The 13,330-nt window shown below is 32.9% G+C and overlaps 1 protein-coding gene and 1 long non-coding RNA gene across 2 annotated transcripts in view; one reads left to right on the top strand and one right to left on the bottom strand.

The window, feature by feature from the left end:
• Positions 1-13,330, bottom strand: part of Dscam4 (Down syndrome cell adhesion molecule 4) — an 89,299-nt gene that overhangs the window by 29,015 nt on the left and 46,954 nt on the right. Inside the window, exons 12-16 of the mRNA XM_014237663.3 lie at positions 11,336-11,463; positions 6,867-7,003; positions 5,353-5,495; positions 4,423-4,584; positions 66-210 (exon numbers count right to left, since the gene is read on the bottom strand). Of these exons, the coding sequence (XP_014093138.1) occupies positions 66-210; positions 4,423-4,584; positions 5,353-5,495; positions 6,867-7,003; positions 11,336-11,463 (715 nt within the window). The remainder of the gene's footprint in view (positions 1-65; positions 211-4,422; positions 4,585-5,352; positions 5,496-6,866; positions 7,004-11,335; positions 11,464-13,330) is intronic.
• LOC118680503 (uncharacterized) lies at positions 4,081-13,193 on the top strand. The gene is made up of 3 exons (XR_004976039.2): positions 4,081-4,184; positions 4,257-4,340; positions 13,083-13,193. It is a non-coding gene; the product is annotated as an uncharacterized lncRNA (long non-coding RNA).

Raw genomic sequence — 13,330 nt, 5'->3', positions numbered from 1 at the left:
TTCAAACAAGTTAAAGCATTTGGTATCGCAAAATTTTGAAAAAATTTAAATATTATTAAACTTACCCTGTTCCTATTAATGGTTTTCCACTACGCTCCCATCGAAAACTCACTGGCAAATCTCCCTCCAGTATTTGACATGAAATCGCGGCCCGCATTCCTTCACGCAACATATTCGTCATTGCTTGAATTGGCATTATTTTTGGGGGAACTACATAAAAACAAAATATATACATATGTGGCTAAATATATACAATATTTATGCTCTGGTGACGTTTAGTTGGAAACTATAACTCTATTATTGAGTACAAAGGCATAAATATATAAATGAATATTCGTATTTTTGTAATAATTAAGCACCTTGCTCCTACCAAATATTACTACACAATGATGAAATACCAGTGACTATGGGATTCTGGAACCTTACTTCGATTCGGATGTGCTGTCTCAAATTGTGCGAACTGTTATATGATGGAAACATAATTTTGTGATTTTATATTCACTGTTTTATTAATAACTAAGTTTTCAACAGCTGCAGAGAAAAAACCTGGATCTTATGTTTTATAACTTTAGTCTTAGATTTATACTCTTATTACGGCTTGCAACTCCACTCAGTTGAATTGAATGAAGTTAATACCCCACTTGTGGTTTTCAACTCCACTCAGTTGAATTGAATTCGAAGCAATTCAACTCCAGGCAACCCAACTATTTTTTAGTATTACGAACTTCAACTATTTTCAATAGAAGTTTTATTGGTGTTGCTCACGATTTTATATTTATATTACGATCAAAAAAATGTGAGAGCCAAAACCGTTGTGCTGCGCATAAGAAAAAACCTCCATGAACACTTAAATCCTTTGGAACTTCCTAACACCAAGTAAACCAAAGTTTTATCGACAATTAAATGGCTTTTAAATAATGTTTGTTGCGGATTCATAAGTTACTTTCGTTTAACCCATTTCCTTCCTCTGTTGCATATACGCAACGCTACTTTTCAAAAAATACTATGGGCCGTGCGTGTGAAGTATCGCGGTAAATGTTTTTGTTTAAAAGGTATATCCTTAAGCTTTTACCTCTTCCATATCTCAACCCCCTACAAAATTGTCAAACGTAAATTCTTTTTCTGTTCGACATGAAAATTCGTACACGAAAAGGCAAGGATAAATTATAATTTGTTCATGAATTATCTGAGTGTCATTATGCGTTTTCTAGATAAGTCTCGAATCTTTGTTGCGTGTACGCAACGTTGGCGCGTTGCTCGACAAGTAAATTCTACTTTCCATTGTGTTTCTTTGGTGCATTTTTTATACGTCACTTGTTATATTTTTAGTTTTTAATGATTAATTTTTTTGTTTTCTTGAGAAGTCTACATTTTTTGCTACCTTTATTCGTATTACACTACAAGTAGAGCAACACTTGGGCGGGTCGCTTTCGATATCGTTTATGGTTGTTACCAATGTCGAGGGTCGACTTGTCGGTTATGTAACTTTTTATACATGTTATATGTTATAATATTCCTACGTGTGCAAAATGGGGACGAGATCTTTCCGTTGTCAGAGAGAACTGACCAACATCACAGATCAGTGCAGTGAAAGTGAAAATGAAGAAGAAAGGACAATGTTTAATGAGAAAACGAGAATTATTTACTTCCCTCCGTCAACTGATGCATTGAGCGATGAAGAGAAAATTGATGATGTAAATATCGCTGACGACGTTAATACTACTCTCGAAGTCGCTAGTTAAATTGATTTAAATTATGAATCGACTGAACAAGACTTTTCTGGTCCATTGACGAGGGAAAGACACCAGAACTGTTTTTATATTTTCTATTCTTTATCATTTCTCTTCGTCAAGTTTAATGATTTTTTCTCATGAATATCGAAATAGAATTTTATTGTGGGTGGCATTACCGAATACAAATTGAAATTCGATGAAAACGTTGCCATCGTAAAGAGATACTTCATTTCTAATATTTTTCTTTTCAGTGACTCGACGCTCTTTTCGTATACTAAAATCGATATTGCATCTGATGGACAACATAGCGTAGACAAGTTAGACAGATTTGGCAAAGTTCGACCTCTGATGGATTTATGATATTAAACACTAAATACAAGAAGTGAGGATTTTTGCTACGCATTTGATGAACAGATGATTTCGTATTTTGGGCGTCACAACTGCAAAATGTTCATAAGAGGGAATCAAATTCGCTTCGGCTTCAAACTGTGGTGTCTCTATTTCGATTCAGGATTTCTTTTCAATGGCATTCTGTACGCTAGTAATGGGAGTTCATACAATAAAAATGTGAGATTCGGTGCGTCGGTAATTTTCTCTATGATCGACTCCATCGAAGATCCGGAGATTCATTTGTTTTACATGAACGACTTTTTTACATAATATTATTCCGAGATTTGGGAAATCGGCACTGTGAGATCAAGCCGGCTGAGAGCAGCGAACAATGTACTAGCAACACGGACAAAATTAAAGAAACATTCGTACAACACGTGTTTCGAAAACACCAACAAGATATTTGTCTGTCGCTGAATGGACAATTCTATAGTGACACTCGCTTCAAACTTCATCGAAGCTGAGACAACACAAAAAGCTTCCCGGTATTCGGCAGAAAAAATAAAATCAAAATCCCTCCACATCGAATTATTTGCGAATACAACGACCATATGGGAGAAGTAGATTTGTACAACAATGCAGTCTCAAACTACCGAATGGACATACGAGAAAGAAAGTGATGGTAGCCACTGATCACGAATTGTCTCAACACTGCCTCAGTTAATCCATGGAAGATCCACTTTCTCATCACTAAGACAAATTAGTCTATATCTCTCATCCAAATCGAATTCAATCGTGACGCGAGCTCTCTTGACGTTCATTGAAAAACAGCAAGCGGAATCAGAAGATGTGTAATTGGATTCAGATGCTGAAGAGGAGGAAAAACCACGAAAACTTTCTCCAATCAACATCCGAGAACACGTTATCTGCGAAAACATAAATATTTATTTCTATTATAGTAGTCCTGAACAATTGTTATTTGTCGAGCGATGCGCCCTAGATACCGGAGAAATATGATTTCAAAACTAAGTGAAAGCCTCTGTATTGATTTTACTCGAATACATTTTTTTTTGTTTTGACGGATGAGTTGATAGCCATAATACCGAATTTTAAAACTTCTACCAAAATGCAGTTGAGTTGAAAACCGTAAAAGGAATATAAAAAAATTTGGATCAACCAAACTTCAACTAATTTTGGTCGACTATAACAGTTGACATTTTCTAATACTCTAGTCAACCCCACTGGCACAGAGTTGAAAATCGCAATACCAAAAGAAGTTGAAGTTTGACAACACTTCAACCGACATTAGTTCTGACGGGATGAGTTGATAAGCATAATACCGAATTTCAAAACTTCAACCATAATGAAAAAAAAAAAGTTTGGATCAATCAACCTTGAACTAAGTTTAGTAGAAGTTTTGTTGCAAACCTAGATTAATGTTGCTAAGGTGGTAATTAAGCGGCTGAAAAAATTAGACAATTCAAATCAGTTATTGCTTACTAAATAGTGAATAAATATAAATATGAACACCACTTTGATTTATATTACAATTACAGAAATATTGGCGCCAAAACTGATCTGCTACTCATTCGAAAAACCTTGGTGGTCACTAAAATTCATAGGGAACTTATTAGCACCTAGTAAATAGAGTTTTATTGACAGTTAAAAGGTTTTTAAATAGCAGATTCTTAAGTTATTTCCGTTAAAATAAGGAACATTTTCACGTGTACGAGGAATGGCCGTGAATCCTATATGGAAATTATGGCTAATTTTTCTTAACATTTTAAATAATCACCTAATTTTATATTTACTATTTATAAATTGTGGCTTGAAGCGTCCAGTTTCCGCATTTTTATCCACGAGCTTAACAATTTGTTGTAATCTTGTTTTTCTCTATATATTTCTACAAAATAACTGATTACAAATAGTTTATTTACTCGTTTTCGTAATTTTCTTTAAACATTTTGTAAAACTGCATAACGTTCTATTACTACTGGCACCAAGCAACAAAGTTGAAGTTTGACAACACTTCAATCGAAAATGTTTTTAATTTAGTTGATATCGATAATACAGAACGTGAAAACATCAACCAGAATGCAGTTGAGATGAAAACCGTAACAGGTAACAATACTACCTCTTTCATTATTAGCTTGTCAATAAATAACAAAAAAATTCCGTGGGTATTGATTTTAGATCCTTATATAAGCAGAAATGGGAAAATGTTGAATGATATAATTCACTCATATCAATTGCGGATTGCTTAAATGGCTGGTACAGGTACATTCTAATAACGAATGCTTTTTATAAAATCTTAAACGTATATTCTTTAAAAATATATATTCCATAAATGAATATTTACCTAGAACTTGTATTTCCACGTTGCGGCGTGACGTTTGCTTCTGCTTATTTTGAGCCATGCATGTGTAAGTGCCTGCATCCTCTAGTCGCTGCAGTTGCTCTATTATTAGAGTACCGTTGTTGTATGCGCGCTGCCTGCGATTTATAGGTAGTGTTTGACCATCTTATGAACGCGTTGAATTTCGTCAATATTGAAAATAAATAGGAAAAATGCAAAACAAAATTTAGTAAATTTGCAAGTATTTCCAACAAGGTATTGGTAAAGTTATGTGGACATTTAAATAAGTACAAAGTTTTAGCTTTCCGATGCATGCAATCTGCAACTCCACCTTTTAGCGAGCTTGCTCAACTTTCGATAGCATGAAAGTTATAATCTTGCAACTACGACAGTTAAATCAGTTAATTTCAATGAGTTAAAAAATTAGAAAAAAAGATGTTAAAAAAGGTTTAATAGTCCCGAAAAGCTCTCAAAAGCTAAGCAAAGGGGCGAAATAGATTTATTCATAAACTTGTCACATAAGAGATAGTTTTTTTCTGTCAATGTGAGAAATATCTTAAAGAAAATATCAAATGAATATAGCACTTCAAAAATTGGGACCTCTTTAACTTTAAGCATAGTCAATTCCTTTAATCTAAGTAAAATATACATATATTATTTTTCATCTCAAAAGATATTTTTTTCAAAACCAGAGTTAATTTGAAAACATGCTGCAACTACCAAAAAACTTCTTATTACGGACTTTACTTGAAAAATATATAATTGCAATGAAGGAATCCTAGGGCAAAACATTTAATTTAAATAAAACAATATATTAGGCATTGAATTACAAATTTTCGACAAATTATGCGATTTAGGTTTTTAAAATCTTTAATCTTAACTTAATAATTAGTAAGGGCAATGATAATAACAAAATTAAATAAATGTAATTACCACGCTCCCAATGAATTTTATCTATCGGATAACCAGCTACAGGGCACGTCACTGTTAAATCTGACCCTGATATGCCAGTAATTTTTGGCATTTCTCGTATAAATGGAAGCCCGTAGATATTCACCTTAGCACTATGAGATACTCTGCAATATTATAAAGGATATGTGATTATTTTTTCAACATAATTATGTACATAAATTATACATTCTATGGGATATTGGAGTTGATACACAACTAAAAGAAAGAACAAAATTTGCAGAGAAGACCATATTCCGGACAATAAAAATGCGATGCTTTTAATGGTTTTACCGCTCAAGGTGCTTTGTTATGTTGGTATTTCTAGCGATTAAAAAAATATATGGATAGAAAGAACTATAGATAACTATATTAGCAACGTGCTAAAATTCAAGCATTCAATCTAACCATCTCAAATATTTTCGTTGGAATTGGTATAAAAAGTGTACAGTGGTCGTGGCAACTTCCACTTTAATATGAAATCTTATAGCAACTACTCTACCAATCTGAACCGAATTTGATATACATATATATAACAAAGTGGCAACCTTCAATATGGCAACTCTATTCTAAAACTTTTCGCCATCTGAATATAAAATTCATAGCTCCCAGTTACTGAATATGAGAATCAGGGATAAAGGGATATCCAACTTATTCCAGTGTAAGTGCGCCTCAAGGCCGCGATTTTTATAACATTTTCCATTGCCAGATCGGAGAAAATAATAATTTTTGGGCATTTAAATTAAAACACCCAACATTTATTACGATTAAAAATTATTATATATTGGATGTTTAAAATATGGAGACATTATTTAATTCTTTATATTTAAAATTTTCAATACTTAATAAAGTGAATAAATGTATTGGCTCTCAATCATTAAATGTTTTTTTTTATAATTTTCAATTGGAAATTAATACTGCGAAGCATGACATCACTCACAAAAGATTTCTTAACATACATTTCAATTTCGCGTTTTCTTTAACTTTCATTGTTTTCCAATTTATCTCTCTGTTGACATATTTTGCTAAAATTTTAATCTGGGCGTCCCTTTTTTCTAATTGCTAAACGGCAAACCCTGCAGAACTTTGACAGTTGACTGAGGTCAGAAGGTTTTGATGTTCAGCAATTGCTCTCTAATTTCTATTGACAGATGAGTTGGGCATCTCTTTATCTCTGATGAGAATACTAATCAATCTTAAATAGGGATCTCGCCACCATATCTCTAATATATTTTTATTTCCACTCCTCCCGAAATACATTTTTATACTCTCGCACTATGTTACGATAGGTATAAACAACCGACCTCTCCTTTTCATATGATGTTACCTTGAGATGTAAGTAGTGTTTCATTACAAGGCTGAATAATATTTCATTTCTCATGAAAAATATAAAATGAAAACCGTTCCGAAATTTAGCATCATGGACTAATACATATGTATGTATAAGATATAGCAAAACACGAATAAAGTTAAGATTACCGTCATTTGAAAATACATACTTCCCAATTGAATTTTGTGCTGTACAAGCGTATTCGCCACCATCTTCCTCTTTGACGTTCGATATGTTCACGTGACTTATAACGTCATCATGAATGGTTACATATTGACCAACCAAAAATCGAGAGTTGTCCGGAATCTGAAATATGTAGAAAAGTTTGACATTACAATATAACGAATTGAATATAGCCGATTTTACGCGATCGTTTTATCACTATTTTGTTTGAAAAAATTCGGTCAAATTAGAGTATCGACACCTAAACCCTAGGGCATATTCCATTTAGCACGATACTAAATTTGTAAATTGTATTTGTCAGATTTAATTTTCGGGAAATACATACATATGTATGTACTTGTATATTCATATCGCAAATTTAGAGCAATTCCCTTTTTGTGAATACAACCAAGTATACTGGTCAGAGCAATTGTAATTAGCACATACATATGTATGTATATACATATTAAGGCAAGTGATTAATGTTTTTACACGGTTTTTTCTGGAACCAATCTACCGTGTAAAAACAAAATTAGGTCTAATGTGTTTTTCTAGGACGAGAAGATTCATCTTACAGTTATTCGTCTATCGCGGTTTTGACTATGTGTATGTGACATGACAAATCCCCTATAAATCCCATACAATAATTTATGCGCGTAATACGATCTATCATCTAATTTGAATTATAAAAGGCAGCAAAATTTTAATTAAACGGGTTTTGTTTATCATACCCTGCCTCCTATACCTTTTTCAGGTCTCTTTCTGGAATGTATGAGTTTTGAGTTGCCTATGTAACTTGGTCGAGATAGATTGTTGTTACAAACTCTTGTATGTATGTATGTATGTACATACAGTCGCCCAATAAAATCTACATTCCTCCCTGAAAAGTGCAGTTCTGAGCCATTTACGCACAACGGAATAATAAAACACATACACACATACCAAAATAATTCCAGTTAAGAGTAAAAAGATATTTTCAAAATTTTTTTTTTTAATTTTTCTGTATTTATTAAAAGATTTCATAAAAATTGTTTTTCAAACACAGAAAAGCCTACATACTTCAAACCAAAATGGTTTTTTAACAAAGCAATAATAATAATATTTAAATTAATATTAAGTGGGACCACCTTGGCTCTGCAGAACAGGTATGTTTCTCATTAAAAAAAATAATTTTTTATGTATAATTTGAAATAAGATCCCAATCCGGTTTATGTTTTGACGTCTTTTTTCTGATACGTCTAGTTCATCCCATAAATGCTTTATGGGGTTCAAATAAGGCGACTGGGGAAGAGAATGAACCTGTTGAGGCAAGTTACATGTTAGTTAGGTCCCTGTCCTGTTGGAAGTACAACCTTCTGCATTTTATCTTCGGATTGCCTCAAATTGGCTTTTAATAAATTCAAATACACAATACGATCCATTGTTTTTTCCATAAATACTAAATTCCCAAAACCACACCATTACGGAACCGCCTCCGTGACCGTAGGAAACACCTTTTTTGATAACATAATATCATCTATCACAACCAAACAAGTTGAACTTGCTTTCACCGCTAAATAAGACATCAAAACATTCATTTGCTTTAACATATTTTGTAGCAAAGTCCATACGCTTTTGTTTATTAATTGTATAGTATTCCCCGCTTACCTCCTATTAATTGATTTTCCCGCTTATTTGAATAACTTGATCGTTCAAAAATATTACAAAATACGTGTAAATTTTCCCGCTTAATTGAACTCGGTTATTGAGTTTTCCGCATAATTGGTTAAAAATATGTGTTAATTGAACAAAACAATGTTGTTATAAAAATAATCTGCCATTGTCGGACATACATATGCACTTATTTCGCAGCATTTGTGATAAGCAGCAGTTAGCATCTTTGCAAAGCAATTAATTATTGGTGAAGATATTTTGCATGGTGCTGATGTTGACGAGCAAAAGAAAGAAGATGATATATGCAAGAAAACTAACTTCAAACATATTTTTATTTAAGAAACCAGTTCTTGTGTGAATTACGGAATATATATATATATATATATATATAAAGCACAACATATGTACAAAAAAAATTACAGACTTTTCAAATTAACATTTAAAAAATGTAAGCCGCGATCTCTAAATATGTGAACGTAAATGCTGCATACTATATACATATACATATCGTCACCTAAAATGCAGAATAACGTATCATCAAAAAATTCGAAATTTTTTTGGTTTTTGGTGATTACGATTCTTTACATCATATAATATTAATAAAATAACGTATCATAAATTGTATATGTTTCGCTCATTCGTTTTTCCTCCTCCGGTAGGCTTGTGAAAAGTGATGTTACGTTATTTTGCATTTTAAGTGACGATAATATGCATTTTTTGTTGCTTAAGTTTGTTTTTTTATAACAATGATCTCTAAATATGTAAGTACATTGTCTCATTTTTGTTCTTTTGTTTCCGGGTAAAGTTAAAAATATTATTTTAAAATCATTACTAAAAACTAAATAAATACTTAAAGTGCACATATGATTTTTTTAAATTGATTAGGTGGTCCAAATAAGCGGGGTTCCTGTAATTAAACGAATTGTTCAATTAAACGAGTAATGGTTCATAAATTCTCCGGTTATTTGAACCAAAAATTGTGCAATTTTTGAAGTCTATTGTCGGAACCCGAGTACTTGCTTGAATTTATGCCATAATTTTACGGTCAGTTCTTCAATCAATCTCATATAACACATGATTTAATTATAGAAATTTAAAATATTCGACTTAATATTAACCAAAATCACAATATTTAGATTAGGGTAGATAATTTTTGGCAAAGGTACCTTTAACTTAAATGGTTACATGTACATATTTTCTGAAGCTTGAAAGCAGCCAAACTTGCTGAGAAGAAGTCTTTTTTGTATTTCTTCATACACTTTGAAAATTAGGCAGATGTAAAAATTAGACAATGGGCACCGCTCACTTTAGGTGAAACTTTTAAATCCTATATGATTCTTTCACTTTACAGTAACAAATCAAACATCAGTTGTTACGGTACAACTTTGTACAAATAGTGTCCTCAAACTATCTAATCTAACGCCAAAACATTTTCGAAATCGGACTACAACTTTTCAAGGACCCAAAAACCAAATATGTGGACAGTCGATTAGTTCTAGTACTGAAATTCGGGGGAATATTTTTATGACAACAGCATGCCTTTGTGCCCAAAACGGGTAAAATCGGATCAATACTTCTCTTAGCCCAAATACCTAATACAAATATTTTCGATCTTCCGGTTGTCTTTATATCGCATATATCGGTCAATATGTTAGGAATCTTAATAAAATTCCAAAAGAATCTTTTTATAATAATAATGTATCTTCCTGCCTGTGATTGTAAATAATGGATGCAATACTTCCTACTTTTAATTAAAATATATACGAAAATCCCGTATATCACTTTACCTTAGGAGAGTTTAAAATGTTCAGTTTCACCCGAACTTAGGCCTTCTTTACCTGTTTAATAATATAAAGTTTTGCCATCATCTTAAGGAATTTTCGGGCTTTGATTCTTTAAAATTTCAAGAGTACATGGTTACACTCGAACTTAGTCCTTGCTTATTTGTTTAATTAAACTATTGCAACACCTGAACGTATTTCCCCGCCTTTAATATTTTCAAATTGTAATAGTATAAAGGGTTCGAATACACCCAGATTAAGCTCTTCCTTACTTGTTTTCAATATTATCAGACAAAGGGTATATTTTAATCTAACGTTTTGGACTATTTGAACAAAAATGTATTATGATCCCATAATTTAAAATAATTTTATTATTAATGATCATTCTTTAGTAAAAATTATTCACCACCATTCATTAATTTTTATCCCCAAATGTGATTTGTTATAACATTTTCTGCAACGATATAAAGAAAAATTTAGCTGTTTAAAAAATAGTTTTACTAGTCTCTGGCTCTGAATCTGAAGTATCCCCACCTGTGTTCTGTATTTATTTTAAAACTTTTATACTCTCGCAACATGATGCACATTTGGCATTCAGTGCAGATGAACAACTGCCACTTCCACAAAAATGTTGTTAATCGATAAAAATTAATATAAAGTGAAATGGAAAGAGGATCATTATAGAGAAAGCGTCTGTGGTTTGACATTTTTAATGTTGGCATGATTCCTCTCAAATACATTCAGGGCACGAATTTCAAATACTACTGAAGCCACCCCACCGAACTTAATGAACACATTTCTTTCGTCTATTTCATGATGAAATGAAAAATTAAAATGTGTGAAAGCGGAGAACAATCCCTTCTCGTATTACTGTTACTAAACTAATAAAAATATGCCAAATGTGTAACAGGAAGGGCGTATAAGTTTTTAAGCTGACTCCAAATTTTTATGGCAGTAATACGCTCAAATAATTAATATTTTCGTCTTAAGAGCAACAATTACTCACAGATTTTAATGTCATATTATCAATTTTAATACTTACCGGGAATCCATCGAGTGACCATGTGAATTGCGGTAAAGGATTTCCAGTTGCTACGCACTTTAACGACACAGTGGGTCCGGGTTGCAATGTTTGCTCCGAAAACCAATAAAGTAATTCTGGAGATGCATCTAAACAAAGTTTAATCCGTATATAAAGATATGAAGAATAAGAACACAATGCAATATATATGTAGTACATATATAAAGTAAGTAAGTAAGAGATAACGCAAATTTTGTGGTTTTTAACATCGAAAACTATTAATTAATTTACCCCATATTGTTCTAAAATGAACATTTAGCATGTGAGCACTTAGGCCCAGGGAAGGGTATATGAAGGTGTCTGAACAAGGACCCGGCCAAATTCTCTCCTCTTTCAACTGATTCAGTGAAAACTTGGATCCCTGCGTCGCAAAGGCTACTTGTGGAGGTTTTTCGCTGCTCAAAGACCTACTGGGGATATGTACTCATAGATGGGAAGAAATCGCTGGAGAAGAGGCATATGAGGTCTACTGAACTACTTGCCTTAAGCAAAGTTCATCTTGCCGCAATCCTAGAGGTTCTTACTGGACACTTTAGTAGGCATTCATGGCTAGGAATCTGGTCGGACGACAGTTGTCAAACTTTCTCCACTCTTGTTCAACCTTTGCAAGACTGAGGTTGAAAAATTTCGGCAGTCTTAGCTCCGGAGAACCAGAGACATAGCCGAAAGTGACATTAGCCGTCTCAACAAAACTGTAAAATGAGATCCCTGTTAGGATCGACCTCGCTAACCTAACACGCTTACTTTTCTTCAAGCCAATCAAATATTTTCAACCAGTCCCTACGAAATTTTTGCTTTGAAGGTCAGATGAGCATTCATTACAAAAATGCCCGTTAAAGGGCAACATTAGTAATACGCAGCAGTGAGTCACAATAGGTTGATGATGATGATAAAGTTGAAAGTACATAACTATGCCGATAAAAAAATATATAAATTTCTGTGAAGTTCCTTATAAAGACATACATTGTATACTTACTAACATAAAAACACTCATTAAATTTCGTATAGGTCCATCTTCAGAAGGCCCAATAGACTAACGTGAATATTATAGGTAGGTATAACCCCCAAAAATATCACGTATTTTATGTAGGTACTTGTATACTTAATATCCCCCAACAAAACTAGCTCATGACTTATATAGCTGTGTGTATGTAAAGGGCGGCCAAAATGATCTTTGCCCGGAGAGGTTAAATAGCTAGATCGGGCCCTGGCTATTGTGGTCCGATATTAGCCGTTTAGACATATATGCAGCATCTTGGGGAGAAAAGGTCGTGTCAAAATTTCAGATCGATAGCTTGAAAACTGAGGGACTAGTTCGCGTATACAGACAGATGGACATGGCTAAATTAACTCAGCTCATCATGCTGATCGTTTTTGTATATATTTTATAGGGTCTCCGACGTTTCCTTCTGGGTGGCAAACTTAATATACCCTGTTCAGGGTATAAAAAATGTGAATCATCTCAAATTATATAAAAACAAGAAAAAACGTTAACTTCGGTTGCACCGAAGCTATAATACCCTTCACAGATACAAAGGTTCCTTACAATAACTTGATCCAGATTTAATTTAGTGAATCGGAAAAATAAAATTTTTTTCCATGCAGGCACTTTACTCTGATCGTGCAGTTTATAGAGACCGCCATTTCGTTAATTTATAAAAAGGTACTAGATTAAGTAATAATAAAATTAATTCTTTTATCCAATTAGTTTTAAATGCATCTTGAAGAATTAATGATGGTCACCGCAAGGAACTTCAATTGAAACTGGATCAACTCAAACAGCTATTACATTTTTTCACAAATTTCTGTCAAGTCAAGTGGTAACCATATTTAATGATACAATGTTTTTACTTTAATAAACTTAAATAATTTACTGGTAAAAAGAAATTAAAAATGTAATTTTTTCATGTCTTTGAGTACACCTAATCCCTTAAGCTCTCATCTTATCGTGCCAGT

The sequence above is a fragment of the Bactrocera oleae genome, chromosome 6 (genome assembly GCF_042242935.1).
Source record: "Bactrocera oleae isolate idBacOlea1 chromosome 6, idBacOlea1, whole genome shotgun sequence".
In the NCBI taxonomy this organism is placed as follows: domain Eukaryota; kingdom Metazoa; phylum Arthropoda; class Insecta; order Diptera; family Tephritidae; genus Bactrocera; species Bactrocera oleae.
This window is presented reverse-complemented; position numbering and strand designations above follow the sequence as displayed.